Source organism: Octopus bimaculoides, chromosome 5 (genome assembly GCF_046866305.1).
Source record: "Octopus bimaculoides isolate indiv1 chromosome 5, ASM4686630v1, whole genome shotgun sequence".
In the NCBI taxonomy this organism is placed as follows: Eukaryota; Metazoa; Mollusca; class Cephalopoda; order Octopoda; family Octopodidae; genus Octopus; species Octopus bimaculoides.
In genome coordinates, this window is record NC_142932.1 from 125,331,202 (window position 1) to 125,357,031 (window position 25,830).

General features: G+C 39.0%; 2 protein-coding genes across 3 annotated transcripts in view; one reads left to right on the forward strand and one right to left on the reverse strand.

Annotated features, from left to right (window-relative positions):
• Positions 1-1,097: 1,097 nt before the first annotated feature.
• LOC106878670 (NSFL1 cofactor p47) lies at positions 1,098-16,524 on the reverse strand. The gene is made up of 6 exons (XM_089353123.1): positions 15,965-16,524; positions 7,010-7,152; positions 4,403-4,492; positions 1,886-1,945; positions 1,742-1,793; positions 1,098-1,169 (listed from the first exon to the last, which is right to left on the reverse strand). Exons 1-6 carry the CDS (start codon positions 16,067-16,069, stop codon positions 1,098-1,100), a joined length of 522 nt encoding a protein of 173 aa, XP_089209249.1. The 5' UTR covers positions 16,070-16,524.
• An 8,079-nt stretch (positions 16,525-24,603) lies between these two features.
• LOC106877687 (uncharacterized) overlaps positions 24,604-25,830 on the forward strand; it is a 288,271-nt gene continuing 287,044 nt past the window's right edge. For both annotated transcript variants that reach the window (XM_089353047.1, XM_089353048.1), the window contains exon 1: positions 24,604-24,741. The gene's annotated coding sequence lies outside the window, so the exon portion shown is untranslated. The remainder of the gene's footprint in view (positions 24,742-25,830) is intronic.

A 25,830-nucleotide genomic window follows, 5' to 3' on the forward strand; every position in this document is an offset into this window, starting at 1 on the left:
ACTTCTCCAGTACTGTTCTGACCCTGTCTACAGAATTCATATTTCACTCCATCCAAATGATTTTGAAGACTGCGAAATAGATTATAATCAGAAGGGGCAATGTCTGGTGAATATGGCAGATGGGGCATTGTTTCCCATTCAAATTGCTCCAACCTTTAGAATGTCATCTTCACTGTATGTGGTCGAGTATTATCCAGATGGAAAAACACCTTTCGTCTTGAAACCAAAGATGGTCATTTTCCTCCTAGCACTGGTGTCAATGAATGGTCAAATGACCAAATCCAATCTTCTCTGCTAGTTCATCACCAGTTACGCTAAGGTTTTATTTCACTAGGGTTTGCAGGACATCCTCGTTAAGCTCTACAAATCTTCCAGGATGAAGCTCATATTTTAGGGTGTAGTTTCCAGCTCAGAATTTCTGGAACCACTGCTGACACTGGCTTACGCTTATTGTCCGATACCAATATACTGCATTAATATTGCTTGCACTTTCCATTGTGTTGTTGCCTTTATTGAACTCATAAAGTAAAATATGCCAAATATAGACACTTGTGATGTAGGTGTAACAGACTGGTTCAGGCCAGTTTGAATACAATGGGATTGACCAAAGTCCAGCCATCAATATAATTGGTCAGTTAAATTTAGAATTTAAATTTAACTGACCAATTATAATTGATGGCTGGACTTTGGTCAATCCCATTACAGACAATAAGTGGTTGGTTTTTATTATATATCAGTAAGTATATTAATGTAATTAATTTACAGGCATGTTATTTGGGTAAATATTAATTAAGACTATTTATGAAATCTTAAGTACTATTCTTTTTCTCGACCTATTGGTGAATCCCGTTACACTAAAGTATTTATTTTATTTCTTATTATTTATACACCCTGTTACCCCTGAAGAAAGATTAACCCACCAATTAATTTTCTAGTTTAGTCATTTGCTTAATGACTTGAAGTGTTACACTGCAAAATGGTATGAGTCAAATATATTAAGCCTTCTTTCCTCATCTCAAGGTCCCTTTCTCTCCTCTTCTTTTATTATATGTATTTTTCTTCAATCTGATGAAGCTCCATGTACCAGATCGGATGTGCTATAGAATATGACAAATATTATTCTCAGAATTTTCTTTGGCAGTGCTGAGGGACACTGGAAGCAGAAACGGCTGTTAGTAGGGATAAAGCTTTGTATTAAAAAATAATAATCAATGTTAGTCAATTTGTTTGTTGACCAAGAATTTTCTCCATTTTCTGCTTAATTTAAATTTGATTCCTGATAAACACTTGTTTATTTTGTTATTGCCTGTATCCTATGAACATAATATGCTTGCATATGTATGCCCAGGGTTAACATAGGTAATTTACACTGGTAGTAAAAACGGATATTCTTATACCTTAGATGGTTATTCCAACCGCTAACTCTACTAACCTATATATATATATATATATATATATATACATGACAGGCTTCTTACAGTTTTCCTCCACCAAATCCATTCACAAGGCTTTTGTGAGCTTGAGGCTATAGTAGAAACCACATGCCCAAGGTGGTATACAGTGAGACTGAACCCAGAATCATGTGGTTGGAAGCAAACTTCTTACCACACAGCTACACCGTTGCCTATTTAAAAAAAAAAATTGGAATGGTTCACAAATTTGCATTCCATCAAAGTAACTGAAAAGAGTTTCTGTAGGTAAATAAATCCTGGAGAACTTATTACTACAGCACAAGACTCACCAGAGATTTCTGTAAAGATTTATGAAACAGAATGTTGTCATATGACATCTGGCTTCATACAGAAAAAAAATCAATAAACAAACTGCAACTGTAGAAAACTGACATTAAAATCGGTCTGTCAAAGAATTATTTAGAAGTACTTACTTTTTAACTTGTTTAAATAAATCCATAAACTTCTTTGGAGGACCTAATACTTGCTGACCACTGAAAATTATAAAGAAAACAGCATGAAGCAAGGACACTTCACAAATATTGAATGAATGCAAATTGCTATGATGACTAGAGTTCATCATTATCATCATCATCCTCATCGTTTCACATGGTGGTGGTGGTGGTGATGATGGTGGGGATGATGATGGTGGTGGTGGTGGTGGTGATGATGATGATGATGATGATGATGATGAGAAAAGGCATAAGAAAAAGTATATATATTTTACTCTTGTACACTGTTTATCATTCAGTTAAATTACATGAAATTATTCTATTAAACTTAATGGTAACTTTAATATATAAAACAGGTCGTTATCACTTTAAAAAAAAAAATCCATATTTCAGTGATACCACATGCCGAATCAGATACTGAAACTGTTATTCAAAATATTCCATCTCTATTTTTGGTAATTATGTCTGAGGCTTCAGTTTCTTCAGATTTCATCTAACAAGTTCACAAAGCTCTGCCTCATGTGACTATTATTGCTATTCAATATAATTACATAATTAGTATATACAAATTATAATTTGCAAATATTAATTATCATGTCCTTTACAAAATTTGATAGAGGACAGAATCATCATCATCCGCTGTTTTATCCCCATTAACGGTGGTGGCTGGATCTATCTCAATGCCATAGTAACCGCCCTCACACCCTCTTGCCCAGTTTGGGGCATCCTCCCTTCTCAAGCCAACCCTCCTAATCTCCTCCACCACCTGTCCCCTCCACCTTTTCCTCAGTGTACCTCACTTTCAGTCCATTTACCTCAAACTCAAGCACCCTCCTCAGAACATGCTCCTCATCCCTCTTCAACACATGCCCATACCACACTCCATTCGTCTTTGCTAGCCGTTCCACTGATTCCTCTAACCCCAGCATCTCCATCAAGTCCTCAGTCCTCCTCTTATCAAACAGCTTCACACCACAGTAAGAACAGGAAAATGAATTTTCTAACATAAGGAATAAGAAACTATTTTGAGTTGATGCCAGGTCCACCTGACTGGCTCCCATGCCAGTGGTACGTAAAAAGCACCATCTGAACGTGGCTGATGACAGTACCCTCTGACTGGCCTCGTGCCGGTGGCACGTAAAAAGCACCAACCGAATGTGACCGATGCCAGTACCCTGTAGCTGGCCCTCATGCCAGTGGAATGTAAAATGCACCATCAGAACATGGCCGATGCCAGTACCCTCTGACTGGCTCTCGTGCAGTGGCACATAAAAAGCACCCACTACACTCTCAGAGTGGTTGGTGTTAGGAAAGACATCCAGCTGTAGAAACATTGCCAGATCAGATTGGAGCCTAGTGCAGCAGCTGGCTCTCCAGACCTCAGTCAAACCGTCCAACCCATGCCAGCATGGAAAACAGACATTAAACGATGATGATGATCTCTCTCTCTCTCCAGCCGAGTAATCTTGTACTTCTTCTACAAGACACCTGTTTCTGTCTCATTCTAACCTTTCATCATCCGACACAAGGTAACTTCTTCCGATGGACCTCTCAAAAGATTTTTTTGTCTTGCAAATTACTTGGTAACCCTGCCAGTGCTGGTGCCATGTGAAAAGCATCCAGTCCACACTGTAAACTGAAACTGTTTCTTTTGAAACTTTTGTTTGAGGAGGTCAGGGTTTAGAGTAATTTTAGGCACAATATGACACAGAAACAAGATTAAATGGATTAAGTTGATGCAGATATTGTTTGGCTTAAAATCTTTGTTGATTCAGGTTTGGAGTGAAAAATCTATGTAGGATGAGTATACCCTGGCACTTCGCCACCATCTCTATCCTGCTGTCTCCCACTCAATCTCTCTCTTTTTCCTACACTTCCCTCAGGTTGGGTAACTATGTATCTCCTTTGCGGCAGAAAGCCTGTTTCTGTCTTCATTCCTGATCTCTCTCTCGCCAGCCAGGTAACCGTGTACCTCCTCTAAAGCAAGACACCCATTTCTGTTTCTCTGTCTCACTATAACTTTTCATTATCTGTCACAAGATCCTCCAATGCCCCCTCCTCTCTCAAAAGATTTTTTTTTGTCTTGCAAGTTACTTGGTGACACTGTCAGAGCAGGTGCCACTTAAAAAGCACCCATTCCACACTGTAAAGTGGTTGGCATTCAGAAGGGCATCCAGCTGTAAAAACCTTGCCTGTGCTTGTGCCACATAAAAAGCACTAAGTCCATTCTGCTTACTGGTTGGTGTGAGGAAGGTCATCCAGCTATAAAAATCCTGCCAAAACAGGCACAGAAGTCTGGTGCTGGCTTCTGCTTGGCCAGTCTTGTCAAATCGTCCCGCCCATGCCAGCATGGAAGGCAGACATCAAACGATGATGATGATGATGTTAAGTTGCAGAAGGTCATAGATCTCAAGAAAACCTGATTGAAGTGTTTAGGAGAAGATTTGAATGGGAATACTCATTACATTTTGCTTACTAACAGAATTACTGTTAAAATACCTGTGTTCAGATCCACCGGCATAGAAGGCTTGTCCTTCCTCATCACTATCTGCAGTTTCTCCTTGTCTCATATCAGCGATAGAGGCAAATCTGCCAAAAGAAAGATCTTACTATGTTAATAAATAATTTATAATATAATAAAGCTCATCACTACAAATACAACTGCCTTATACTGGTTTTCTTAACCCTTTTGTTACCATATTTATTTTGAGATGCTCTGTGCTTCTTTCAATTAATTTTAAAAATAACAAAGAATTTAGTAAAATAACTTAGTTATCATTAAGCTAGTGTTAGGAACATAATTTGTGACTAAGGTTTGGTGGAAGATTTTAATTCAAACTTATGAAAACAAGACATTTATACTACAGAGCCAGAGGCGGTTTCAGCCAGGTTGGTATCAAAAGGGTTAAGAATTGTTTCTCTATTATATATTTTAACCCTTTTGTTACTGTATTTCTGTTGATATGCTGTGTTTCTTTCAATTAATTTTAAATATAGCAAAGAATTTAGTTATCATTAAGCTGGTGTTAGGAACATAAATTGTGACTAAGGTTTGCTGGAAGATTTGAATTCAAAACTTATGAAAACAAGGCATTTGTAGTACAGAGCCAGAGGCAGTTTCAGCCAGGTTGATATCGAAAGGGTTAAAGAGTGTTCTTTGGTCTTGATAAGCATTCATATAGAACACGATATACATTTAGAAAAAAAAACCCTTTTTTTGCATACATAATGAAATAATTTCTTTACTTGCTTCAGTCATTGGACTGCAGCCACGATGGGGCACGGCCTTGAATGGGTTAGTCAAACAAACTGACCCTACTGCCTTTTTCTTTTCTTTGTTGTTACAGCCTGGTACTTATTCTATTAGTTCCTTTTTGCCGAACCACTAAGTTACAGGGACATAAACAAACCAACATTGGTTGTCAAGTGGTAGTGAGGGACAAACACAGACACATAGGTATATACATGCATCATTTTATTGTGAATGATGTTTGATCACAGTCCTGCTCAATCACGTTTGACCTAAGGGTTATACAACATACACTACTTCAATAAGAGTGTATCCTTGTAAAACAATTGGAGGAAACCTCTCTGTGGTTGTTCTATATTTAAGAGATGAGGAATTATTTACATTTCACGGATATTTGTCCTCATCTTGTTTGTTGTTAACAAGATGATATACCCTCCAGCTTTCATCAGGTGTCTTGAGGAAATTTCAAACCTGGGTTCTCATTCCTAAGGTATTTTTCAATGTTATTATTATTATTATTATTATTATTATTATTATTATTATTATTATTATTCAGGTGACTGCCTGGAATCAAGCTCAGAATCTTGGGGTTAGGAGCCCGCACTCACTACGCCATATGCCTGTGGGCATATGGCGCAGTGGTTGTTGCAGTTGTTAGAAATACCATCCAAGTATTATATATATATATATATATATATATATATATATCAAAGTCTGTAGGACAAGGACAGACCAAGGGCTAAATAATAACAACTTGCTGAACTTGTAGCCATATACACTAACTCTAAAAATGGATTAATTCCTTAGCATTCAAATTATTCTGTCAAATACAATGTTCATTCAGGCATTATGTCATAGCTTCAAGATCTTCATGATGGGATTTGTTATTTCTAGAATAACTTTGTAGCATAGGTGTGAATGGCTTGAGCATAAAACAGGTAGAATATTTTGGCTGGATATGGCCAGTTTGAATGCTGATGGGTTAAACAGAAAAATAAAATCAAAATAATCCTAAAGTGATGGTTTGTTGCCAACTTAACGTGGCAGTTTCAGGAAAAGGAAGAATGCTACTGCTATCTAGCCCCAGGAAACACCGTTTCCAGTTGGCTATGTGACACAAGCATTCTGTGGCCTTAAGTCTTCAAACAAGGGAGATAAGCACCTCCACCCAGCAAAGCCAGCATCCGGAGACTAGTTTCAGAGTCATTGCTCTTCATCAGTCTGGAGTAGCTTGGCTTGCTAGCTGTCAATGCTTATTCGCCTTTGAAAACTTACAGAATTTCAAGTGAAATAAATTCACTGATCTAAAAAATTAAAAATATTGGATCTCTAAATCTCTGAGAGAGACTTATACAGTAGCAGCACAATAAAGTGATTGTTTGTTGCCAACTTAATGTGGCAGTCCCAGGAAGGGGAAGAATGCTACTGCTGTTTGGAAACACCGTTTCCAGTTGGCTATGTAACACAAGCATTCTGTGTCCTTAAGTCTTGATTTAACTCTTTTGTTACCAAATTTCTTTTGAAATATACTGCCACTGTTTCAATTGATTTTCAAAATAATATAGAATTTAGTTAAATAACTTTATTATTAAGCTGCCATTTGGAACATAGACAGCATGAAATTTTGAGGGAGAATTTTAAATTAGATCATGTTGATACCATGTAAAAAGCACCCAGTACACTCTGTAGAATGACACTGTAGGGTAGGTGTGGGAGGCCAGATCTGGCTGGGGTGAACATAAAACAGCGATAATATTTGGACCAGATAAGGATGGTTTAAATGCTAAAGAGTTAGACAAAGCTGTTTTCCATTGTTGTCTGTTTATATAAAGGAGAGCAAACTCTAACAAACTAACCGAGGGTTTCCTTCTTGGGTCACTGGAGTAGGATCAAATGCCGGTCCCGAAGGTGGTTTCGTAGCTTCAGGTATAGGTGCAGATGGAAACATATCGTACATATCAGGTTCTTGGTCATCTTTGTAAAAACTCTCCATGGCAAGCTGGAATGACAGGAAAGGGATAATAAACTTAACTTGCCGCAAGTTGGTTGACTTGAGCTGAAGTAAAGGAGTTTCGGATCTTTTTTAAAACGGGGGCCACATTTTTCATTAACGAAACACTTTGAAACTTGGAACACTGGTAGAATGTGTCATATAAAACATCTTTTTCTCTTAGTCTTCTTAAAAAAAAAAGAAATCCCTAAGTTATTCCATGTTAAAGTTGTCGTATTTCTGTAATTTCAACCAATCACTGACGTCCATTCAGCCGATATACATTAAGTGCCGACTACATAAACAAACGATTCTGAAACAATTCTATCGGTGTTAGGGTTAGGGTTAGGGTAAAACAGCAAATTTAAAAAGAAAAAAGCAAAACGAAGCTATGGAGATTAAATACGCTTTACACCGCTTAATCAGCCAAAGGAGTAAATGTAAACAACTGAATACTTGTCAGTGATTGGTTGAAATTATTGAAATAAGATAATTTTTTACATGAAATAAATTCGAATACAAAAATATTTTTCTGTTCTAGAACACAAAATAGATAAGTATACAAAGTTTGAAAGTCTTTCGGTACCAAAAACACTACGTAAAACATTAATGAAAAATGTGGCCCCCGTTTTAAAAAAGATCCGGAGTTTCAAATGCACTGATAAATGTATGCAAGGCATGGTTGAATTGACAAGAAAATACGTCAATGAACAATGGCTAATGAAGAAAATGCATTTACAAGAAGATGATTGTAGATCAGTGGCTCTCAACTGAGGACCATATAAGATCTTGGGCGGGGTCCATGCAACCAAAATAGTAAAATGGGTCCACAAGTAGTATTTTATGGTCCATTAAAAATGTTTTGTTTTTTTTTAGTTGTATCTATTGCAAGAAACAGGTTTCTTTCTCTGATATTTTACATAGTTTGGCTTACACAAGGGAATGTGTGATAAACAAAATAGGAATTTTGAAAGAAGTTTCTACAAAACTAGTTTTTACACACTGAATGGCTATGGGGGTCCACCAGAATAAAATGGTAATCAAAGTTCCAGAGATGAAAAATGGTTGAGAACGACTATTGCAGATTTTAGACGACGTAAACCAAAGAAAAGGCTTGTAAGATAGCAAAAGGTAATGCTTTCTTTTCTACTCTAGACACAAGGCCCGAAATTTTGGGGGAGGGAGCCAGTCAATTAGATCAACCCCAGTACACAACTGGCACTTAATTTATTGAGCCCAAAAGGATGAAAGGCAAAGTCAACCGTGGCAGAATTTGAACTCAGAATGTAGCGGCAGACGAAATACCGCTAAGCATTTCACCCGGCGTGCTAACGATTCTGCCAGCTCGCCGCCTTAGTCCTCCTCCTCCTCCTCATCATCGTCGTTTAACATCCACTTTCCATGCTAGCATGGGTTGGACGATTTGACTGAGGACTGGTGAAACCAGATGGCTACACCAGGCTCCAATCTGATTTGGCAGAGTTTCTACAGCTGGATGCCCTTCCTAACGCCAACCACTCAGAGAGTGTAGTGGGTGCTTTTTACGTGCTACCGTCACAAAGGCCAGTCAGGCGGCAACGGCTACGCTCAAAATGGTGTATTTTATGTGCCACCCGCACAAGAGCGAGTCCAGGGGCACTGGCAACGATCTCACTCGAAAGTCCTTCCACATGCCACAGGGCACAAGTGCCAGAAAGGTGACGCTGGGCACAGGTGCCATCACGATTTCGCTTTCGCTTGCCCCAATAAGTCTTCGCAAGTCATGTACAAATAATGTACATCATGTGGGAAATGCTGAAAAAGTCACTTTCAGTAATCAAAAATACAAATTGTGACTGACTAATCTACTACTGGTCATCAAAAAAAGCTGATTTAGTATTCTGCTTTGGGGCAGCATTTGATGAATGTCTTCCATTTTTATTGATATAGAACATTTAAAACCTGGCGCAAATGCAAAGGCGCAGCATGGCTGTCTGGTAAGAAGTTTGCTTCCCAACCACGTATGGTTCTGAGTTCAGGCCCACTGCGTGGTACCTTGGGCAAGTGTCTTTACTATAGCCTCAGGCCGAGCAAAGCCCTGTGAGTGGATTTGGTAGACAGAAACTGAAATTACACACACAAACACACACATAAAGACAGATGAAATGTCGCTAAGCATTTCACCCAGTGTGCTAACGTTTCTGTCAGTTTGCCACCTTCAAAGGGTAATGATTTAAATAAATTTATTTACCTTAACCTTTACTGTCAAATGCAATGCTTTATTTATTCATGTTGTTTTGAATTAATCATGCACTATCTCATAGTTCTGAGACTTTGATGATGTGGTTGCTTGCTTATTCTTAGAGTGGCACTATAAGATAGGTGTGAGAGGTCACATTTGGCCAGATTTAACAAGAAACAGCTAGAATATTTTAGCTATATAAGGCTGGTTTAAATGCTAGGGGGTTTAATTAAACTGGCCACCTTAATTTAAATCAGTTAATTCACTGGATGGATAAAAAGGACGATTAACTGTTTCTGAATTGTGTCGAATGATGAATAAACAGTCAAAAGTTGGCTCCCTTGCAGGTTCAACAAATCAAAACTACAAACTGACCAGTGAACCTCTACATGATAGCTTGAAATATTAAAAATTACAGCCTAATTCTTCCTCAAATCACACCTTGCTGGCAGTCTATCAGTTACGATGATAAGGGTTCCAGTTGATCTGATCCACAGAAAAGTCTGCTTATGACATTAACATGCAAGTGGCTGAGCACTCCACAGACACATGTACCCTTAAGGTAGTTCCCAAGGAGATTCAGCATGACACAAAATGTGACAAGGCTGACCCCTTTTGTATTACAGGTACCACTCATGTTTGCCAGCTAAGATGAATGGAACAGTATGAAATAAGGCGTCTTGCTCAGTGACACTATATGCCACCAGGAATTGAACTCACAACCTCTAATCAATTACTCTAATCACTTGGCATACACACTGTCACTGCAATAGTCCGTTATATGGAAAAACGGAATGGTCAAGGCTGGAACACCTCTCATCACAAGTCTACTTGGTCACAGCTAAACAAATACAGGACAAACCTAAGGTATTAGAAAGCCGAGCAGTGAGAGAAAGAGGAATGTAAACTCATTCCTTCTATACTTTTGGGATGTGGGGGGGAAAATAGAAGAGTGTCCTGACATTGCTTTATGGTCTGTTGACTGCTCCTTAGATGAGATGCACACAATCCCCTTCCCCAATCAATAGCATTAAATATTCTGGTACTACATAAAGCAGTCATAAATTAGGCTATCACCATAGCAGATAATATATTTGTGATTTACATGGGTGTCACATATCATCATCATCATCATCGTTTAACGTCCGCCTTCCATGCTAGCATGGGTTGGACGATTTGACTGAGGACTGGTGAAACCGGATGGCAACACCAGGCTCCAGTCTGATTTGGCAGAGTTTCTACAGCTGGATGCCCTTCCTAACGCCAACCACTCAGAGAGTGTAGATGTATATATATATATATATATATATATATATAAACAACATTTGCTACCATACAAACTATAAATGGTCTGGAAGGAGACTCACCTCTTCTTTTGTTAAATAAAGCTGTGTTGTCTGAGATAAGAAGATACCTCAGAAACCTTGCGATTGTGTGGTTTAATCCCTTAGCATTTACAGTGACCGTATGAGGCCCAAGTAGCCTACCTGTTTTATGTTCAAACTGGTCAAATATGGCACCTCATTCCTAACCTACAATGTCATTCTAAAAATATCAAACACACCATCAAAATCTTGAAGCTATGAGATCATGCATGATTAATTCGAGACAATGTGAATAAATAAATAAGCATTTCATTGGACAGAATAATCTGAATGCTAAAGGTTTAATGACAGAATGGCATTAGATTCCATTTCCAACTCATCGCTCTCAAAGTCAATACACAAGGCAGAAGTGCCTGCTACCTCCGATATTGAAAAGCTAAGAAGTGGTTCTTTTAACTGAAAATGGAATTACTGTCTCCAGTGTTATTAATATTTCAATGGAAATATACCAAGGTGACATGCTACCTGTACGTCTGATTATTTTGGCCCCAAATCCACTGGCTATGTCATAGAGTCTGCAACAGCAGAACACACTTATATTACCTATAAATTCTCTGTGGATTATCTAAAGATCTATGCTTGAAATATTTAGAATTCTGAAATCAAAACATGTTTTGCTATTAACAACTGAATGTGGAAAAACTGTTCTTCAAACCCAAGATCTTTGCATCAATGGTCTCTGTCTCCCTCTCCATGTAATTAGTGGTACAAAAAAACCTAGGTATTTAAAAAGGGGGTGTAAACAAAGAAAATTATAAGTGACTAAGCAAAACATCAGTCAGAGCTTTCCTCTTACAGCAACAGAATATCCCACAATGCATTTGCAGCACAATACTGATACCAAAGTCTGCTCCCTAGACGTTGAAACCTACAAGATCCTGACACCAACTGCAAATTTCCAGAGAAACAGTGATATTTGGGTTAGTTTTGCAGAGTAATACAGCAACAATTATCTCTGCCCATGGCCCTCAAGTGGGTCTGCCAAATGAACAAAAGGACCACTTTTATGATATTCTTCTGCAGGTTACCTCAAAGACAAATGACAATGACTCCATCTTTGTGATTGGTGATTTCAATGTACATATTGGGCAGCACCCAGATATCGTCCACGATGCACATGGGGGCCATGGAATTGGTTCCCAAAACAGGGAGGGAACAAGGCTACTGGAGTTCTGTGATGCGAATGACCTAATGATCTGCAACACCAACTTACATGCCGCTGACACGAGAGCTGGTCAGGGGACACTGACACACACACACATATACATACATATATGTTACATTCACACATATATATATATATATATATATATATATATATATATATATATATATATATATATATATATATATATATATATACGCCAACAAACTCCCACATTGCATCAAAAAAGAACTTGTGATAGAAGGGCTAAAATTCATCCTGGAAAATAATTACTTCGTCTTCAAAGACAAAAACCTCTCGACAAAAATCGGGGACTGCGATGGGTACAAGAATGGCCCCCTCCTTTGCTAACCTAGTCATGGGATATCTAGAAATTAGTCTTTATCGTAAGGTTCTAGAAAAATATGGCAACCCATTCTCTCTCTACATAGAAAATAACTGGAAGAGATACCTGGATGATCGTTTCATTCTTTGGGATGAAAATATAGAGAAACTTAAAGAATTCCAAGCACTTTTAAATGAACTTGAAGTAAACATTCAATTCACAATGGAGAATATCCATCAACAACTTCCCTTCCTCTACATACTCATTAAGAAATCTAACATAATAGAAACAGATATATATTATAAGCACACAGACTCCAACCAATATCTACCATTCAACTCATGCCACCCCGGAATGAATATCCCCTTCAACCTAGCAAAAAGGATATGTACTATAGTTTCTAATGCAAACACCAGAGACACACAACTACATGAACTAAAGGATACACTCATCACCAGGAACTACCGACCTTCACTAATTGACATATGCTTTCAACGTGCCCTTCAACTCAACATCCACAAACTCAGACATCCCAAATTAAAGAAGGATTTACAACCGAACACCCTACCATACATCTCCAAACACAACTCTCTTAACAATGAAGCCTTCGACACCATCCTCCAAAACATTCCCCTACTAAAAAGGGACCACAGAATGAATTTAATCCACCAAACGCACACCATCATAAAAAGCAAGAGACATCCCAATGAAATCTCCTAACACAAGCCCGAATACGCTCAACAACACTGAAGCTGTCAGGAAAAAAATGCGGAAGACCCAACTGTGGGATATGCATCAATTTAGTTGAGGGATCAGAGTTCTCCTTCAAATAGGGACAACGTTTCACAGTGAAAAGCAGCTTCACATGTGCTTCGGAGAACCTGATATACGCACTAACTTGCTCTGGGTGTCAAGAGCAATACATAGGCCAAACAAAAACAGTCTACGTAAAAGAATGGCTCAGCACAAATCCCAGATCAAAACCCCCAAAACAGAAAAATAGCATTCAGCCAACATATCGACATTTGCGCCAATAACAAAAATCCAAGCTTCAGAATTTTTCCCCTCTACCAATTCAGAGACGATACAACCTGTAGCCAACGAATTAGTAAAGAGACTTTCTTTATTACAAAATACAGACCCCTTTTGAACGCGTCTACAACAAACATCCACCATGGCCTTAGAATAACACAAACACACATGCAAATATTAGAAATGATACACTCAAGAGATTCCCAAGAATTCATTAAAAAACAGTCCCAATCACTGCTATAATCCATAACAATCCACTTTTAGGTCACTTGACCATTTAACACCCTACTACTATCATACTACCTACATTTCTTCTTATTCTCCCTTCTCTTTCTCATTCTTCTTCGTCTTCTTCCTCTCTGCCACCTCCTTCCTAACTTTACCACTATTGCTGTTTAGAATAACACCTACACAAATTTTATAAAGAAAACATTCAAAAGAGACATCTCAAGAATTTAATCACTACTACCATCCACAACGGGTCACTTTCAGGGCACTTGACCATTTAACATCCTACTACTATCATGGCACTCCCTTCTTCTTCCCTACTAAGAATTCACAACGACCTCGAACCCACAAGAGTAAACATGAGAGACAGAAACAGGCAGAAACAAGGAAAATGTCCCTTGTATTTGAATACTATGCAAATATTCTTTTAAGAAAATTTTCTTTTAATTTTACAAAATTTAATTGTTTTCTATAATTAGAGTTGAAAAAGTCTCAATGACTGAAACCGGTACTGAAATGTTTTTTATAAAATTATTTTAGCATTTTCTACCTTGACTTTTTTTCCATATATATATATATATATATATATATATATATATATATACATACATAAGAATTATAGAAGAAATTAAGCACAATATAAAACCATAAAGGTAAAATTTAATTGTCACTAATTGTGACAGAGGACTGGCGAACTAGATGGCTGCACCAGGCTCCAATCTGATCTGGCAGAGTTTCTACAGCTGGATGCCCTTCCTAATGCCAACCACTCCTAGAAAGTAGTGGGTGCTTTTATGTGTCACCAGCACGAGGGCCAGTCAGGCGGTACTGGTAAGGGCCATGCTCAAAATGGTGTTTTTAACGTGCCACCTGCACAGGAGCCAATGAAATTTTGAATTTAATTCATGGACCCCTAGTACAACCTGGGGTCCGTGGAGTACAGGTTGGGAACCACTGGTCTAAACTATGAAGGACTTCAGGGATCATCTAGCGTACAACAATGGAAGTGTAGAGTGCTTCAAAAAGAAATGGGGTGTTGTGGGGGTTATAACTAGGCCTACAATGTCTATTTGGGTGGTATTTGGACTAAGGAAAATTAGTAGTGCAGTAGTTTACAAGAGAAATAGGACAGAAGTGAAAGTAAAATCGTATTTAGATTACGACTGTATAATGCGGTTATATACTGATTTCAAAGGCTGGCACAGGGCCAGCAATTTCAGGGCAGGGAGTAAGCCGATTACATTGATTTCGGTGTTCAACTGGTTACATATTTTATCGATTCCGAAAGGTTGAAAGGTAAAGTCGACTTCGGCGTCGTTTGAACTCACAACCTAAAGACGGACAAAATGCCGCTAAGCATTTTGCCCGACGTGCTAACGTTTCTACCAGTTCACCGCTTTATATGTGAGAAATATTGAAACTTAGAACGAAAAATATTCTGCAATTAGAAAACAAAACAGTTGCTGCAAGGTTGAGGTGGTTACACTGGCACCCAAATAAGTGAGATGGTTGTGTAGACAAGAGTAAACAAACGTGCTACTGTGTTCGTTATAAGAACCGAAACATTCCCTATTAATATCACTGCGGTTTGGAAGCGATGCTTTCGGAAGGTAACGCAAATCGTTACGATCTCCAGTCGACAGCTGATATGAAAAATAATACACAACACTACGACAAAACCTCGCTATTAAAAAAACCCAAGTACGTAGTAATTAAAATAGTTTTTTTGTTCTTTTTTAATTCATTTATGATTAATTTATTTACTCTTGGTTTAATATAATGCTTTCACTGTTGAATACATTACATTAATTTGTTTTTCCTTGAGAAGCAGACTGAATATTTTGTTGAAATATCTACAATCAAACAGTATCTATGTTGTCTTTCTCTGCTTTATAAATGACGGCTTTTGTCTAATGAATTTTTTTAACCAATTGGTGTTTTTTCTGGATCTCAGACATACTCACACGGACACACACAATATATATATATATATATATATATATACATACATACATATATATATATATATGAAATTTGAGAGAGATTGAATGATTGATTAATTGGTTCGATATGATAATTCATTTCCATTCTACTTTTGGTAAAGTACTCAGTCCAGTACTGGTCTTACCTTAGTCGCCTCTCGATTAGTAACACTATATACACACAGATGAACACACAAAATACAACCTATGTGTGGATATATATAAACACACACATATAAACGTATAACCTACACACACATATATATATATATATGTATATATATATATATATATATATATATATATATATATATATATATATAGAAGAGAGAGAGAGAGAGGTATAAACATACCCCCTACACACACATTCATACATTTAGACAATAGAAGATACGTTGGAATGAAAATTATTTAAAAACAAAAGATATTATCCATATAATACTTCAATGTTTGTACGGTATATATAAAAAAATATGTAAATACTTCTAAATCCCATGATGAAGACTCAAGGAAAAATTTGGCTCGATCTCTGTCTACTTCAGTGACTTTAATAAATTGTTCCACCAAAGATTCCTGACCGGGATCCATGTTGAATTTATGTCGCAGAAGCAGAAGAGCTCTCTAATCTTGCTGACTCATTTCGTACGAGTTATCTACCCTTCAGTTAAGAAGTGAAAGTAAAATCTATGAGGAGAATGCAATTATATAATAGTTATAAAGGTTGGCGTAAGGCCAATAATTTCGAGAAAGGGAGAAATTCGATTACGTCGTCCTTAGAGCTCAACTGGAGCTTATTTTATCGACTCCGAATAGATGAAAACCAAAGTAGATCTCGGGAAATGTGAACTCCGAACGTAAAAGCGGATGAAATGCTGCTAAGCAATTTGCCCAGGGTGCTAACATTTTTCTCAGTTCGCTGCCTTGATGCGGTTATATAATGATTTCAAATGTTGGCACAAGGCCAGCAATTTTGGGGGAGGTGGTAAGTCGATTACATCGACCCTAGTGTTCAAATGGTGCTTATTTTATCGAAAGTCGACTTTGGAGGAATTTGAACCCTCATGGTTCAAAGGTGGTCGAAATGTCGCTAGGCGTTTTGCCCAGCATGCTAACGATTCGGTAAATTTTCAGATTAACACCCGCACGATCTTCACTAGGGTGTTAGGATTAGGGTTTTAGGGTCAGGGTTAGGGTAATTTACCAACGATTCTGCCAGCTCGCCGCCCTAACGTAGTTATATATTAATCTTTTATCTTGTTTGTCATTGGACTTCGGCCATGGTGGGGCACTGTCTTGAAAGGTTTTAGTTAACCAATCGACCCCAAGTATTTTTTTTTTTTTTTAAGCCTGTTACTTTTTCTATCGGTTTCTTTTGCGCAACTGCTAAGTTACACGAATAGCATACACCGGTTGTCAAAAGGTGGGTGGGGGGCTAACACAAACACAGAGACACATTTTTTCTTTTATTTGTTTCACTCATTTGACTGCGGCCATACTAGAGTACCACCTTTAGTCGAACAAATCGACCCAGGACTTATTCTTTGTAAGCCTAGTACTTATTCTATCGGTCTCTATTACCGAACCGCTAAGTTACGGGGGCGTAAACACACTAACATCGGTTGTCAAGCGATAGTGGGAGACAAACACAGTCACAAACACATACACACACACACACACACACACACACACACACACACACACACATATACAGAGACCTCCTTCAGTCATGACTGACCATGGGATTGCACCTAGAAAGTTCCCCGCCAAGACACAAGTCAAGGCAAAGTTGTTTATGGAAGACCAGCAGTCGCCCATGCATACCAGCCTCCCCTCTCCACGCCACCGATGTTATCCAAGGGAAAGGCAAAAGCCAGTACAGCTTGGTACTAGTGATGTCGTAACTCATTTCTACAGCAGAGTTAACTGGAGCAACGTGAAATAAAGTATCTTGCTCAAGAACACAACACGCAGCCCGGCTCGAACTCACAACCTCACAGTCATAAGATCAATGCTCTAACCATATACATGACGGGCTTCTTTCAGTTTCTGTCTACCAAATGCACTCACAATGCTTTGGTTGACCTGAGGCTATAGTAGAAGACACTTACCTAAGGTGCCACCCAGTAGGACTGAACCTGGAACCATGTGGTTGGTAAGCAAGCTACTTACCACACAGCCACTCTTGTGTCTATAATTCTTGTGACAACAGGCTAGATTTTTATGGTATAACCACCCCCAACTTTGTTGCCTCATAACTTCCAGAAAAATTTATACTTTTTAACGAAATTTTCAACAAATACCGGTTTGATGTTGTGTTCAGAGTATATAGGGATTTATAGAAAAGAATTTTTCCAAGGAGTTGGGGAGCAGAGTTTCAGAAAATTCACACAACTCAACTTTTTTCTCTGATGGCAACTATTGACGCAGAAACATGTGTGCACGACTGTCTTGTTGGCTCAAAACAAAAAAGTCTGTCTTTTTTCTCAATGGCATGTCACTTCCTCAAACGGTGCTGGTCATATTTGCTATTAGGTAATTATGATACATCTTCTGTAGGTGGAGTTAACTATTATAAATAAAGAATTTCATCATCATCATTGTTTAACATCCACCTTCCATGCAGGTATGGGTAGGACGGTTTGACAAGTGCCAGCCAGGTAGAAACCTGCACCAGACTTTTTACGGCTGGAGGCCCTTCCTAACACCAACCACTCAGCAGAGTGGACTTAGTGCTTTTTACACAGTACAAGCACAGGCGAGGTCAATTTTGGCAAGGTTTTTACAGCTGGATGCCCTTCCAAATGCCAACCACTTAGCAGTGAACTGGGTGTTTTCAAGTGGCACCTGCACAGACAGAGTCACCAAGTACTTGAAAGACAAAAAAAAAAGCTCTTTTGTCAGGGAGGGTACATTGGAGGAGGTGATATCATGTTGGATGATGAAAGGTTATGGTGAAGCAGAGAGACAGTGATCTACAACTTAATGCATCACCAATCACATGTAGTATTGTCATGTAGTAGGTAATATCAATTCTTTAGCATCAGTCACATTTAGTGATGCATGTGCTCTTCAACAACATTACCTTCCATGGATCTTTGTCTTTTATGTTTTACTAATTTCAATCATTAGGCTGCGGCCATGCTGGAACATCAACTCGAAGAATTTTTAGTCAAATGAAGTGAACTTTCGTGTATTTATATTGATATATATATATATCTATGTGTGTGTGTGTGTATCAATATATATATATATGTATATATAACGCCGGTTAACTAGGAAGTTAGTAGCAATATCAAAGGCAGGTTAACTAGGAAGTTAGTTTTTTTATGTGGCAGATGTTCAGGTGCAATAAACACTGAAAATATGCAGAAAACAACTTCTGTCTCATTCCAGGGAGAAAAACTAGAGGTAGTTGATAGCTTCCGCTATCTGGGTGACAAAGTTAGTAGTGGAAGTGGGTACGCTGAAAGTGTAGCTACTAGAATAAGAATAGCCTGGGCAAAGTTCAGAGAGCTCTTGCCTCTGCTGGTGACAAAGGGCCTCTCACTCAGAGTAAAAGGAAAACTATATGACGCATGTGTACGAACAGCCATGCTACATGGCAGTGAAACATGAGCCGTGACTGCTGAGGACATGCGTAAGCTCACAAGGAATGAAGCCAATATGCTCCGATGGATGAGTAATGTCAGTGTGCATTCTCGGCAGAGTGTAAGTATCTTGAGAGAAAAGCTGAACCTAAGAAGCATCAGTTGTGGTGTGCAAGAGAGACGATTGCGCTGGTATGGAAAGCGGACGTTAAACGATGATGATGATATATTATTTATATATGCACCCACACGTTTGCCACAAAGACTATTTTCTCTGTTAACCTACCCTTGATACAGCTACAGCTCTTATGTGTCCAACGCTTGCACTGAGTACAACTCATGCAGTTTCTACCAACACTCTTCTTACATATCAAGCAAGGTCATCTCCCAGAGAGGACTTGTGATTTGTCAAGTGAGATCGTTGCCAGTGCTCCTGGACTGGCTCTTGTGCGGGTGGCACATAAGATGCACCATTTTGAGCGTGGCTGTTGCCAGTACCGCCTGACTGGCCTTCGTAGGATTTTCGAGCGAGATCATTACCAGTGCCCCTGGACTGGCTCTTGTGCGGGTGGCACATAAAAGACATCATTTTGAGCGTGGCCGTTGCCAGTACTGCCTGACTGGCCTTCGTGCGGGTGACAGATAAAAGCATCCACTACACTCTCTGAGTGGTTGGCGTTAGGAAAGGCATCCAGCTGTAGAAACTCTGCCAAATTAGATTGGAGCCTGGTGTTGCCATCCGGTTTCACCAGTCCTCAGTCAAATCGTCCAACCCATGCTAGCATGGAAAGCGGACGTTAAACAATGATGATGATGATGATGATGATGATGATGATTCCAGACCTTGTTTCCACACCTGAAATTTCTTCTCTAGTTCAGGTAGTGATTCAGCTATAAGAACAAAGTTATCAGCATAGAGAAGCTCTCAGGGGTGCCAGTCTTGAATTCCTCTGATATGACCTGGAGGAATATGACACACAAGAGGTGAACTCCTACACAAAAGTAGATATATGTATACTCATATTTATCATCATCATCATCATTGTCATAATTTAGTGCCTGTTTTCCATGCTGGCATGGGTTAAACAGTTTAAATGGAACTGGTAAACCAGAGAGCTGTACAAGGCACCAGTCTGATTTTAGTTGGTTTCTACGGCTGGATGTCCTTCCTAACAACAACCATTCCAAGAGTGTAGTGACTGCCTTTTACATGTCACTGGCACAGGTGCCTTTTATGTGTCACCAGCACTGTCCACAACTACTGTTTCACTTGGTCTGACGAGTCTTCTCAAACACAGCAAACCTCCAAAGGTCTCAATCATTTGTCATCACCTCCATCACACCCAACATCCAAAGATCATGCTTCGCTACATCACTCCACATCTTCTTGAGTCTACCACAGTTAGAAACCGACACTTCTTAACAGTCGTCCTCATACACATCACATAGCCATACCAGCATAGTCTTCTCTTTTGCACACCACATCTGATGCCTCTTATGCTCAACTTTTCTCTCAAGATGCTTACACTATGTCATACATGCACATTGACATTTCACATCCAGTAAAGCATACTAGCTTCATTTCTATCAAGCTTCAGAAAAGCATACTAGTTCATCATCATCATTTAACGTCCACCTTCCATGCTAGCATGGGCTGGACGATTTGACTGAGGACTGGCGAACCTGGCTCCAATCTGATTTGGCAGAGTTTCTACAGCTGGATGCCCTTCCTAATGCCAACCACTCCGAGAGTGCAGTGGGTGCTTTTATGTGCCACCGGCACGAAGGCCACTCAGGCAGTACTGGCAATGGCCACGCTCAAAATGGTGTATTTTACGTGCCACCTGCACTGGAGCCAGTCCAGTGGCACTGGCAATGACCTCGCTCAAAAGCTTTTTCATGTGCCACCGGCACAAGTGACAGTAAGGTGACACTGGCAACAATCATGCTCAAATGGTGCTATTTACGTGACACTGGCACGGAAGCCAGTCAGCTGCTCTGGCATTGATCATGCTCGGACAGTGCTGTTAGCGCTCCACTGGCACAGGTGCTAGTCATCGAATTTGGTTCAATCATGATTTTGATTTCACTTACCCCAACAGGTCTTCGCAAGCGGAGTTTAGTGTCCAATGAAGGAGAGGTTCGCATTGGTGCCAGTCGTCAAATTTGGTTCAATTTCGATTTCACTTGCCCCAACAAGTCTTCGCAAGCCGAGTTTAGTGTCCAATGAAGGAGAGGTCGGCATTGGTGCCAGTCGTCGAAATTTGGTTCGATTTCATTTGCCTCAACAGGTCTTAGCAAACACAGTTTAGTGTCCAATGAAGGAAAGGTACGCATAAGTGGGCTGGCTGCGCCCCTGGCAGAGGCCTCAGATTATAGTCTCACTTGGCTTGCCAGGTCTTCTTACACACAGCATATTTCCAAAGGTCTCGGTCACAAGTCATTGCTTTGGTGAGGCCTAATGTTCGAAAGTCATGCTTCAGCACCTCATCCCAGGTCTTCCTGGGTCTACCTCTTCCACAAGTTCCCTCAACCTCTAGGATGTAGCACTTTTTCACACAGCTATCCTCATCCATTCTCACCACATGACCATAGCAGTGCAATTGTCTCTCTCACACACCACAACTGATGCTTCTTCGGTTCAACTTTTCTCTCAAGGTACTTACACTCTGTCTAGTAAGCACACTGACATTACACATCCATCAGAGCATACTGGCTTCGTTCCTTGCGATTGAAGTTATATATATATAGGATGCGGTGAATATATTGTTGTCTACATTACACAAAAAGGAAAATAACACTGACATCTCTTTTTAACAGATATATTTACCAAAATTACATTAAAATATCTTGAAATACTAAAGACTAAATTCATTCAATAAAATCGCCATTGGCTTCAATCACGGCCTGCAGATAACTTCGAAATCTCCTGCAACTTTTCTGGACAGTCTCCTTGCTTAAGTTGATGAATGTTGCTATAATCCTTGCCTTCAGTTCATCTTTGGTGTTACAAGGAGTTTTGTTGGTCTCTCACTCAAATGTGCTCCACACATAATAATCAAGGAAATTTCAGTCTGGGGAGTTAGGTGGCCAGATGTTAGGGGTGGTATGGTCACAGAAATTGTCTGACAGCTATGACTGGGTTCTCCTGCTTGTGTGGCATGATGCAGAGTCTTGTTGCCAGACATAGGGTCTTCCAGCAGCCACACTCTTGACCCAGGGCAGCACTACCTTCTCTAGGTACTTGATGTAGGCCTCCTTGTTGAATGTGAGGCTGTGTGGGAAGATGAATGGAGGCATAACATCGCCATCACTAGTAATCACTCCAAACACCAAATAAGACACCAACTGAAGCACTTGATGCTGCGTTATTTTTTTCTCTCTTTCTTTGTTTTTTTTTTTTGTAAAATCCATTTCTTTTCACTAAATTAAATATTTTATATGATGAAAGTTTAAGCACGAACATTTAATCAGCATCACACAATTATTGACTATTAATAAGACAACGAAAATGAACGCCGCTTAATTTAAGAACATTTCAATGTATTGTAATTAAATCTCTTCTGGGTTCCTATCTAAATATTACACTAAACAGATTCAGTGAGTAGAAAGAAGTGAAGGCCAGTAAAGGCTACAAACAATTCATTTGTCAGTGTTTCTCATGACAAAAATGGAACTGGCCCTGTGTTGATTTGAAAGGGGGGACAGACAAATTGCCATGTTCAATAACGAGACAAGGATGTGATGGTTATGACATTTTCTACAAATTCCTGTGAATAAATGAATCTAAAATTTGGATTCAGGTGGAGATAAAGAATAGGCACAGCACCCTTTTCGGCGTAACCCCAATCTAACCCTAAACGTAAACCTAACCCTAGCCCTAAACCTAACACTAACTCTAACCCTAAACGCCGAATACAGGTGGTGTGTGTATTCCTTACCTTCGCTCGGATTCAGTGTGAAAAATGACATCAATATAGCAAATGTGAAAATGTTCATTTTATTTTAAAATTTCCAGATTTGTGAAAGTAATAGAAAAGATAACCAAGATTATCTTTCGAAGAATGTAACTCTGTTGTAGTTTTGCATGCTGGTTACGAAAATCGCATTCATTAATCTATACTATAAAAGGCAGATTTTCTGTGTGTGTGTGTGTGTGTGTGTATGTTTAAAATTCATACTGGACCCTAGCAGCGGGAAATTTAGACAGTGTCACGTGACAACTAGCTGGGGCTGCCTGCTGGAGCCTAGCAGCAGATATAAAAAGGGGAACTTGACATGACGATCAGTTGGACGCTGACACTCGTTGATGCTGCATCGAAGAGGCCAGGGAATAGAAGAAAGAAGACATACACCCAACACCAGAGCTGAAGACACCTCCGAAAGGAGGGGCCCCGCCACGTCAAAACGGTAGAGGAATAGGGGCCGAAACCGGACGTGGTTCCTCCTGATGATGTCTTCAGCTAACTGGATCCTAATCCACCAAGGGAAGGTATGTCGGAAGAAAGTAATTCAACAACGCGGGTTGATGAACCGTAAGACGTGTGGCCAGAACCTCCTGGAAAATAACCATAGCGAGGGACATTCCACAGTTGAATTAGAACAGTCACAAACAGTGAAAGAAGACATGCACCCAACACCAGAGCTGAAGACACCTCTGAAAGGGGGTGGCCCCGCCACGTCAAAACGGTAGAGGAGTAGGGGCCGAAACCGGACGTGGTTCCTCCTGATGATGTCTTGAGCTAACTGGATCCTATAAAGGAGCTGTTGTGGTAGCAGACCACGAAACATGGTTGAAATTCCTCCCCACAATTCCGGTACTACTACAGCAGCGCGGACCCGAACGCGCAGACGCGCGTCCGCGCTAGCTAGTCGTGAGTGGTCGATCCTAACCCTAACCCTAACCCTAAACACGTATTCATTTGCACACGCGGGTTAGGGATAGGGTTAGGGATAGGGATAGGGTTAGGGTTAGAGACAGGGTTAGGGTTAGGGTTAGGGTTAGGGATAGGGTTAGGGTTAGGATCGACCACTGAAGACTAGCTAGCGCGGACGCGCGACTGCGTGTTCGGATCCGCGCTGCTTTAGTAGTACCCACAATTCCAAATTTCTTGTCTACATTAGAGCTTAATTTTTTGAAAACAATCTGATGAAAATTTAGAGTTGTTGGAAGAAATTCAACAAAATCTATTAGAGATAATTTGATTTTCTTTTTAATCGTCCAACACTAAGGCGAAGATAGAATTATATGTTGTTTTCTCATTAATAAGGAGGTATGGCAAAGTAGAGAATTTCATTAGTATCTTTTAGTGGCTTTAGTCAGTTTGAGAATCAGTAAGTCAAGTAATTTGTTGCTCCACAAATAAACTCGATAACTTACTTCCCCAGCAAACTTCATTGCTAATATTGTCGTCTGCTAAAAAAAAAAGAAAACACTGCTATTGTTCGAATTAAAATCAAAGCAAATTTTTTATACTAATTGAATATTTTCTCTTAAGAATTAACAAATTGAACCTGATTTACGTAAACAAAATTATTATATCAACATTAACAAGGTGGGAGAACGAAATTTAAAACTGAAAGTGAATTATTATCGTTGTAACTGCCATTGACCGGTGTCAGGGAAGCACAGTTCCGTCATTAATTCCTTCGGCTTCAGTTGAGTGGAGGAAGGTAAGATTGTTTTGCTCGCTTAATTATATTGTTATTATTAATATCTTATCATTATTATTACTAATGTTAATAATGATATTGGAAATTACATGATAAACTAATTTTCAAGTTTATATATAACTACATTTCTGTAATATAAAGTTAAGTTTGATTGTCTCTAAAGTTTTATTTGAAAGTATTTATACTGAAGGGAACCAGGAAATGAAAAAAGTTTGAACGAAAAATAAACTTTTACGATTAATAAAAGTGAGAAGAGATTGGTTGGGGGTTGGAAAAACTTTTTATTTTGGTAATAAATATGATTTGTCTGGAAGACAAGAAATTTAATTAGAAATATTTCATCGATTGAAATGACTTCGGCATAAATTTTCGAATGTCCTACATAAGTTTGTATATCCGTGTTTCCGACTTTATTCCCTCTTAACTTTCAGAAAAATGGATATATTTCAATGAAATTTTCCACAAAATTCTTTCAGTTGATATTGATTATGATTATATCGAAATTTAATGTAAAAAAAAAAGCGGGAGGCGTACATATATACCAATATATAGTTTATCTACAAAAGCGTACACCTTCGACTGTTTTCTCATCACTTTCAGAAAAAATTAATATTTTTTAATGAAATTTTTTTGTACTAATACCTTTCAGATGGTATAAATTAGAATTGTATTGAAATTTGGGGCTAAAGCAGAATCGCACCTCTTCTTGAAAATGCATTCTTTTGAAACAATCATGATGGTTAATGTTTACAATTATTACCCGGAAACGAAATCAAAGAAAACAAAAAAAATATTGCAACAGGTGTTAAAAAAAAAGGGTAAATTTTCAGATTAACACCCGCACGATCTTCAATAGGGTGTTAGGGTTACGGTTATGGTTATGGTTAGGGACGGAATTCCCTAACCCTAATCCTAACCCTAAAACCGTAACCATAACCCTAAACGCTAATCCTAACCCTAACCCTAACACCCTAGTGAAGATCAGAAAATTTACCAAAAAAAAAAAAAAAAAATGTGTAGGAAACGAATATGAAAACAAAAATGCGCGGAAAGCAATGGTGGTGGATGGGGAAAGGACTTCGGAAAATT